The following is a 9,379-nucleotide window of genomic DNA, read 5'->3' on the forward strand; positions in this document are numbered from 1 at the left end:
TGCATTTGAAGAGTTCATTTGTGAATGTTTAAAAAGCTAAATCAAAGCAGAATTTCAACCCCTCAAAAATGAGATCTGAACAAGAGCAGGAAAGGCTCGCTGTGTTTTGTTTCTTGGCGGAGTCCAGCCACTGCTCAATGACTGTTAATGGTAAAAATCCTTAATTTCTCAATCCAATGCGATTTTCACGTACGGCAAAACGGATTTAAAAATCCCTTCCTTTGGGGGCACCTTGCCCGCAACTACACGATGAGATGGATTCCTTTTCTTGCTTATAGTTCGCGATAGTGGTCGTGGTGTCGCTTTTTAAGGTGCCCAAAGACCGACGTTTTTACTGCGGAAGACGACCTCGCACGGCCGCCTCTTCAATTTTTCTTGTATCTGCGGTCGAAGGCAAGGAGCATTGTGGGGAAACGAAAAGCTAGAGGTATACATAGCGCTTCCTTCTCAAACTGAAGCGTTCCCCCTTAAATTTGCAATGGTAATATGGGAAGGAGGTCCGCTCTAGGAATGCTCAGGGCTGTGGAGGGCAGACCCTGCTCTGAACCCAAAGGAAACCCCAAGGAAGAGCTGCTTCCGACCCAAACCGGAAGTAAGGCCTTCGTGCCCCAGCGTACTTCCTTCGCAATCTCTATGGGCCTGGGCCGACGCTTTCCGGCGGCTGCCGATGAGCATTGTGGGAAACGGGAGGTGTCATGGCGGCGGCGGCGCTTTGCCGCCCGTTCTCGAAGCTCCTGAGGTTGGCTGCAGCGACCTGGGGCGGCCCGTCGGCGTCCTCCCCTCCCAGGTGGGCAGCCGCCGGGCGGGAGGCGGGTGGAGGGAGGCGTCCTGCGACCTCCGCTTTACCGTCTTCCTTTTATTCCTTGAATTTCCCCCGTGCCGAGTTCAAGCCAAGCTACTTTTTCAATGCTTAATGTTTCATTACGTTTTTTATATATTATAATAATAATAATTTATTATTTATACCCGCCCAAGCTACTTTTTCAATGCTTAATGTTTCATTACGTTTTTTATATATTATAATAATAATAATTTATTATTTATACCCGCCCAAGCTACTTTTTCAATGCTTAATGTTTCATTATTTTATTATTATTAATAATAATAATAATAATAATTTATTTATACCCTGCCCATCTGGCTGAGTTTCCCCAGCCACTCTGGGTAGCTCCCAATCGAGTGTTAAAAACAATACAGCATTACATATTAAAAACTGCCCTGAACAGGGCTGCCTTAAGATGTCTTCTGAATGTCAGGTAATTCTTTATCTCTTTGACATCTGATGGGAGGGCGTTCCACAGGGCGGGCGCCACTACCGAGAAGGCCCTCTGTCTGGTTCCCTGGAACTTGGCTTCTCACAATGAGGGAACCGCCAGAAGGCCCTCGGCGCTGGATCTCAGTGTCCGGGCTGAACGATAGGAAGTGGAGATGCTCCTTCAGGTATACAGGACCGAGGCCGCTTAGGGCTTTATGTTGGAAGCCGCCCAGAGTGGCTGGGGAAATGCAGTCACAGGAGCAGGGTACAATTAATAAAATTATTATTGTGTTATTATTACTATCTGTTGATGGATGGCCATCCTGACTCGGCCCCAGACACACAGCTTGGAAGCTGTGGCTGGATGGTTATGTGAGAGCCGGTTGAAGTTAAATCCTTCGAACAAAGAGGTCCTTTGGCTGGGTCGGAACGATATGGGATTAGGGGGGCAAATCCCATCTCTTGCGGGGGCACAATTAGTGCCAGCACCGTCCATTAAGAGTTTGGGTGTAATCTTTGACACCTCCCTTTCCATGGAGGTGCAGATTGCAGCTATAACAAAGGCAGCATTTTTTCATCTCCGCCAAGCTGAGCAGTTGGCTCCTTACCTCTCTCGCCCTGATCTAGCTACTGTGATCCGCGTGACGGTCACCTCCAGACTGGATTATTGTAACTTACTCTATGTGGGGCTGCCCTTGAGACTGACCCAGAAACTCCAGCGGGTGCAGAATACCGTGGTGAGACTCCTCACGGGGTCCTCGCTGCGGGATCACGTTCACCCAGTGCTATACCAGCTGCACTGGCTCCCGGTGGAGTACAGGATCAGGTTTAAGGTGCTGGTTTAAAGCCCTATACGGCCTAGGACCCTCATACCTACAGGACCGTCTCTCCTGGTATGTTCCATGCTCTGAGCCCGGCTTCAGCTGGGGAGGGCGGGATATAAATATTATTATTATTATTATTATTATTATTATTATTATTATTATTGCCAATTAAGGAATCCGTGGGGGAGGACGTTGGTTAACTGTTTCTGTATTTTTAACTCCCCCTTTCTCCAGCTTGGCAATCCAAGCACTGACCTTTCTGCTCTCACAGGGTGGCAATAGGGAAACCAGTAGGCTCACCAGTCTACCACGTTCAGTGAGGTAAATGAATCATAGGATTGCAGAGTTGGAAGGGACCCCGAACGTCATCTAGTCCATGCCCCTGTAATGCAGGAATCTCAGCTCAAGCATCCGCGGCGGACAGCCAGGCAGCCTCTGCTTTAAATACCTACAAGGGAGGACAGTCCACCACCTTCCAATAGAGACTGTTCCAACAGTCCAACAGCTCTTACTGTCAGAAAGTTCTTCCTGACGTTGGGTTGCCATCTTCAAATATCTCAAGGTTCTGTCCCCATGGAAGGATGGAACTGGCTTGTTTTCTCCTGCTCTGGAGGGTAGAACCATACCAATGGCTTCTACATTGCAAGACAGCAGATTCCCACTAAACATCATTGCAGGGGGTTGGGGTCCCTCCCAACTCCACAGTTCTATGGTGTTATGTTATCAAAGTCCAACTGTATTCAGGGAGTTAGATTTGATTTGTACGTAATAAGTTGCAGCCTTCTCTGGGGGAAAAAATCAGGCTTCCAAAGTATAGCTGTTACGTAGACTAGCTTGCTAGAGGGGTCACCCACCGTACAGTGTCCACACCTCAAGTGTCTCGAGTGTCTAAAGTAATATCTAGGTTTCCTCAAAAAGTGATTTTAGTTCAAATATTCAGTTTTCAAAAACCACTTAAACACTTCGAACATTTGCTTTAAACTAGGTAAATTTGATTATATGAAATTGTAGAATAGGAAGTCGTCTAGTCAGTCTCCTGCTGATGCAGAATATTCACTGCTTAAAGCATCCCTGATAGGTTTTTTGTGTGTGTGCCTATATAATTTTGTTCTTTTTTTTAAAAAAAATCCTATTTTATTGTCCTTCAGATTCATCCTTAACAACCTGCACAAGAATGCCACAAAAGTAGAAGCAGTCTCTCCCTGTATGTTGCTTCATACCTCCTTGCCTCGGAATGGGCTGGAGGAATTTTTTGATGACCCTAAAAACTGGGGAAAGACAGAAGTCAAATCTGGTAAGATACTCAGAATCTGTTTATTTTGACTCCCCTTCTGGCCTCCCATTTTGCGGATATGTAAGCTAGGTGGGATTGTAAAAGTTCAGTAGCAGCACATTCTGTGCTGGCATATATCTTCATGTGTCTGTAAAATCACTGTTCAGGTGTGCACTCTAATTCAGAATATGTCACCTGAAGATATCATTATGTCCAATAATATGTTAACATTATTTATATTTAATTCTGTTGATTTTAAAATATTTGATTATACATGACAGTAATGTTGAGGAATCTTTTGTATCACTTTTTCTAACTTTCATTTTTTGGTGAAGCTTTCATGGGTGCAAAGCAGATTTCAGTCTGGTTGGGTTCTTAGAACAGTTCCCCATATAGATTTGAGCAGTCATTGTCCCCCTGCCAAAACACTGGTGCACTTTGTGGATTCCACAGGGGATTCTTGGACTGTAGAACAGCTCCGAGGCAAGAGCAGTGAGGATTTGCACAAACTTTGGTGAGTATATTTCTGTGTATCTAATGGCTTGTGTTTCTTTAAAGTTACTGTACTTGTTTCATTCTTATGCACAATATTTCAAGAATTGCTTGGTCATGATTTCAGAATCCAGGAATATCCTCCTCAATCCATTTAAAATCAACACTGAGGAAAATCTCAGTGTTAACCTGTTAATATTATTTGATTCAGATTGCTTCCAAAATTCATAAGCTTACTGACATTCCCACCACATGTGTAATATAGTTGTGCATTTACAGCCAGACACTTCAACACTTAACATTTGTTTCCATAAACATTCTGTTCAACCTGGCAGGAGTTAAATATTGGTGCAATAAAAGCTTGTACTGTTTTTCCCTTATTGATAAACTTAGTGCAGATTTTTACTGTATGCCAAATCTTAAATCATCCCAATTCTGGCATAGTAAATACCACTTGTTTTTCTCACCTTATCCTGAAGACAAACTCCTTTTTACTTAGGTCAATCAATAATTTGTAGGTTTTTGCCAAGAGGCCTTTTGATTTATTAGCTGCCATTGTGACTTCTCATGTTGTCATCTTCCTTACCATATACTCGACAAAAGATTCCTTAATTGAAAATTCTGAAATCATGGAGTACCTAGCCTCCTGTTTTTTAAGCTATCTCATTCCGTGTTAGCAAACTTTCATCTGTTAAATCCCTTTGTGTACACCCTTCCCCCAATTTACAAACTCTGATGGCTGATTTCTCGTTAAAAACATTGAGTGACTTTAAGATGAATGCTAAGGAGGGAAACTTCTGGGCCTGATTTCACCCTATAATTATTCCACGTTTTCACCATTTGTCTTAGAAATAAAGTTCATTTTAACTTGTTTTTTTCCTCTGCTAGTTGTGACACCCACTGTCCCTATATCATTATAATTTAGCCAAGAAGCAGTGGACAGAGGTGGCTGGACAAAATTTCACATATTTCAGAAAGCTCTATGGAATTGCATGTGGACAGCCATGAGGTGCATTTTGAGAGCCTTTGCTTCCACTTTAGTTTAAATGTAATTTCTCATATGATCCAGAACCAACTAACTCTGGTTACAGTTAACTATAGTTATTTTCAAACATGCCCATTTCAAATCACAGTTTAAGCAAACCACAGTTAAGATTAACCACAGTTCTGGGTCCAGCCAACATGGTAAGCAACAGTTAATCAAAGGCAGAAGCAAAAATGTTCAAACTTCACCTCCAGCTACATGAGAGGAGGAAGAATTTCACCCAAGCTTCTCATTGCTTATTGACATAACACTAAACTATGGTTAGCATGACCTGTGTGTAGGGCAAACGAGTCCCAGTTAACAATCTGTTAGTACTTACCAATATGTTCTTTGACTTAGGTACGTCCTGCTTAAAGAGCGAAACATGCTTTTAACGTTGGAGCAAGAAGCAAAACGGCAGAGGCTGCCAATGCCAAGCCCAGAGCGATTAGATAAGGTAACATGAATCTGAGGTCACTGCCAGGGTTCGAAACTCCTGTTGTCCTAGGCGCATTTTGTGACAGGGAATTGCATTAGCGCAAGCTGTTTCTGAGCTCTGGGTGCAGTACTGCGGCTAAGATTTCCGATTAAAACTATGAAGTGGAAGGAAAGAAGGGCCTTTTTCTGCTTCCCCACTTCCAGCTACTCTCTGAAGACTGGAGAAGAGACCCTCTTAAGAATATTAAGTGGGTGGGCAGGGGAAGGACTAGACCATGTGAAAAATGAGCATAATATTTTAGCTGCAGTTCATTCATTTTCAGCTTTGTATATTTGTTATATATAAAAAAAGTTCCTAGACTTTCTGTTGCTGCACCCATAACCTAGATTTAAGGTTTCATTTAGCTCCTAGCTTTCATATCTCAGTTTCTAACCTGGACATGGGCAACCCTATGTTCTTTGTAAAGGAGGCAGCATTTGCAGTTCTTCCAAAGACTGTTTACAACTTTTACCTACATTTATGTAGGAGTCAAATAAGATGAAGCAACCCTGGCTGTGTGAGCCCTGGCAGCGAGGGAGGGGATGCAGGATTCTGAAGCAGTTTCCAGTTGAATTTTTTTCTGGTTCCAGCACACATGGTAAAATGAAATAAGTCTGTAAGTAAGGGATACGAGTCTCAGAAAGCCTGGTTGTAGTTTCTGGTGAAGAAGTTCTACCCAACAGCAGTGCTGCCCAGCAACAGTGTAGTTATGGTTCAGGTTGTTAAAGCGCAATCCATTGGCAAGTTCTTGGCACAGACTCCAAGGAAAGGGATTTCTATATATTTCATAGTTCTCATTCCAGTGGGCCTTTCATAAACAGATTTCCCAGCAAAGTGTGGTTTAGTTTGTAGGGACAATCAAAACCTCTTATAGTGGTACCTCAGGTTACATACACTTCAGCTTACAGACTCTGCTAACCCAGAAATAGTGCTTCAGGTTAAGAACTTTGCTTCAGGATGAGAACAGAAATCGTGCTCCGGAGTCGCGGCAGCAGCGGGAGGCCTCATTAGCTAAAGTGGTGCTTCAGGTTAAGAACAGTTTCAGGTTAAGAACGGACCTCCAGAATGAATTAAGTACTTAACTCGAGGTACCACTGTATAAGACTGCCAAGCCCATGCACATTCTACAACAAAATGCCTTCCATGTTTTGGACTACAACTCCCATCAGCCGTGACAGCTGTGCTGACTGGGGTTGATGGGAGATGCATGCCAAAACATCAGGAGAGCACCAGCTTGGAAAAAGCTAGTATCTGGAGTTCCCCTGGGCTCAGGCTCTTTCGGATGGATTGGTGGCTATGGAGCTGTAACACTCTTTTTGTGGTCTTCAGGTGAAAGATTCCATGGATAGAATGGATCTTGTCATCCAGGAAAGGGAAGAAGCTTTGCGGCTCTTACAGACTGGCCAGGAGAAAGAGAGACCAGGCGAATGGAGACATGACTTCTTGGGCTGCGTATTTTGGTACAAGAAAGAATTATTGGTGTTTATCGAGCAGCATTTGTGTAGTGGGGAGAGCAAATACCAAGTGTGGCTCCGTGTAGAGCAGACACTTTGTACAACATTCCACCTTCAATTGTTGGCCTCTCCATCTTTTGAGCTAGCAGAGTTAGGAAAGACTTCTACCTGAGACCTCAGGGAACCACTGCCAGCCCGAATAGACAGTGCCACTGGGACATGCAAGGAAATGCTAAATAGCTTGGAATGCTCCTTTTCAGTGTCACCCGACATCTTTTTTTCTAATCCCTCTGCCAGCAGATTTTAAAATATTTTTTCCTAACATCCAATTAGCATTCAGTGGCCAGTGAGCATGATTAATCCTCACTGGGTTTTGGGTTGGGGAGTGGAGGCTTGTTTCCTTCCCTTTAGTTTTCCTTTTGCCCCTAAAGGTTTTTTTTTTTTTTTTTTGGTACTTTTATAAGCCTGGTATTTGGGAGCGACTCAAGACATTTTGCTGCCTGAGGCCAAGGACAAGAGAGATGGTGCCCCACATTCCATGAGCAGATGCCAACTGGATTGGCAGTTGAATCTTACCTCCACACTGGGACAGCATCCTTCATCACATCTGAGGGCAGCAGGCTAGTTTTTAAGGGCAGACTTCATAGGATACCCAGTAATTGCCTGACTCTGCCTAATGGTAGGGCCAGCTCTGCACTTGTGTGTAGTTGCTGCCTCTTTGACCACGTAAGAATCCACACCTACTTTAGAAATAAGAAGGTATAAGGACTGGGCTGGATGGACCAATGACGTGATGTAGTGCAAGGCAGTTTCATATATTCAAGCGAAACATATTGTGGAAAGAACTCCCTGTTTAGCGAACAAAAAAAAAGGTCTCTTCTACCATTTGACGTTCTTAGCTTTCTAGCACATTTTCTCTGTAAGCTATTCAGAGCGGGAGGGAACTTTGAATGTATGGGGTGGAGTCTTCCATTATGTGCTTTGCAAGCAGGTCAGGGCTGCCTTTCACGTACAGCCAGTTCAGTTTCTACAGGGCAGTGGAGGCTTGAGAAGACTGGTTATCACTTTGCCTTTTCTTAGTGAAAGGGGTGGGGGGGGGAGTGCTGCTACTGCCCTAAAATAATTAACCTACCATCCTGCATTTATCATCTGAAACCACCAAATAATTTGCTAAAATAAGAACTGGTCAGGGCAGATCAGCTACTGATGGTGAACTAGGGACTGATGCTTGTGTTTGTGCTTTGATGTGTTTTAGCTAAAAATAGGCTCTAAAATGTTGTGTAATGTATCCTGAGATTTTGGGGTGGGAAGAGGCGGCTAGAAATAATTATCTTTTCAAAAGAATCTCATCTCTCACATTCCTCTCGTCTGTCATTGGCAGGTACACTTTTAGGGAATGGCCAATCCCTTGGTACCTAAATGCAAAGCATAACAGAAAGCGGTTCTACTTTTTGCCAAATGTCAATCGTTTTAACAGGTAAGACCAGCAGCCTTTAAAACCAGACCCTTTTATATGTCCCCTTACCATTTGTCCTGCTTTGCTGATTGTCTGGGAGAGCTATGAGATCGTCTTGCGCTACATGTGCCTGCTCGACCACTTCAATCGGCAGAATTGGCACCACTGCAGGTGTCACACAGGTGTCTGTGTTTGTAAGAACATGTTTAGTGTGGCAGCAGCTGTACTTTGGAACTCCCTACCTGTTGAGCTCAAGCAGACACCTTCACTCTACTCTCTTGGGCACCTGCTAAAAACGTTGTATACACATTGTTGTATATAATTGTAAATAAAACAAACAACTTATACGCTAACTTGCACTGGTTGGTTTTCTCCTGCAGACTCAGACTTGAACAATATTTGCGCAATGAATCAAGGAAGAAGAATATGCAGAAGCAGAGAGAGAAGCGTTTAAAGAAACAATTCCCTCATCTTGGTGCTCAGTCTGAAAGTCAACGTGAAGTTGGCAGTGTTTGATGGAATTGTGGCACAAACATTCCTCCTTCTGAACTGCTTGTAAATGGACAAAGAGTAAGGCAAAACATACCATGTGATGTAAAACAAGCTCATTTCCACTCCTACCAAAATAAAGTTGTTTCATCTTTCTTGTAAAATATTTGTTCTTTCATAGACTTGTCAACAACCATTTAATTAACTGTTTTCTATGTATGACATAGTTTGTAGTTGCAGTCACAAAGAAACAGGTGTGCTCTAATTAAAATCCAGATTGGCTTTTGTAAAAACCAGTTTCTGGTCCTCATGTTGAGTTTACTTAGCAATTATACCTAAAAGACAGGAAGGTTTTGGGGGTCATGCAGAGCTCTCTGGCCCATGAGATTATCAAAAGCTGCATAAATATGCACTATTTATGCAGCTGGGCTGGATTTGGTTCAGGTCTGTTAATATTAACCCCAATTTATGATGCAAGTAGTATGGGTACCAGGGAAGCAAAAAGTTAAATGATTCCTCTATTCAAGGATCATCCCTCCCAACTCACACAAATAGAACAACACTACTGCAGATCTAGCGAACAGTAGCATTAAAGGCAGGGATTAGTTCAACCAAGAACTGAGTACAGTCATAC

The 9,379-nt window shown here is 43.2% G+C and overlaps 1 protein-coding gene across 1 annotated transcript; it reads left to right on the forward strand.

Moving 5' to 3' along the window:
- Window positions 1–628: 628 nt before the first annotated feature.
- MRPL47 (mitochondrial ribosomal protein L47) lies at window positions 629–8,909 on the forward strand. The gene is made up of 7 exons (XM_081911404.1): window positions 629–787; window positions 3,228–3,373; window positions 3,806–3,866; window positions 5,229–5,325; window positions 6,676–6,806; window positions 8,182–8,277; window positions 8,637–8,909. The coding sequence occupies exons 1-7, from the start codon at window positions 696–698 to the stop codon at window positions 8,770–8,772; spliced, it is 759 nt and encodes a 252-aa protein (XP_081767530.1). The 5' UTR covers window positions 629–695; the 3' UTR covers window positions 8,773–8,909.
- Window positions 8,910–9,379: the final 470 nt, after the last annotated feature.

Source organism: Podarcis melisellensis (assembly GCF_964234715.1).
Source record: "Podarcis melisellensis genome assembly, chromosome: 5".
In the NCBI taxonomy this organism is placed as follows: Eukaryota; Metazoa; Chordata; class Lepidosauria; order Squamata; family Lacertidae; genus Podarcis; species Podarcis melisellensis.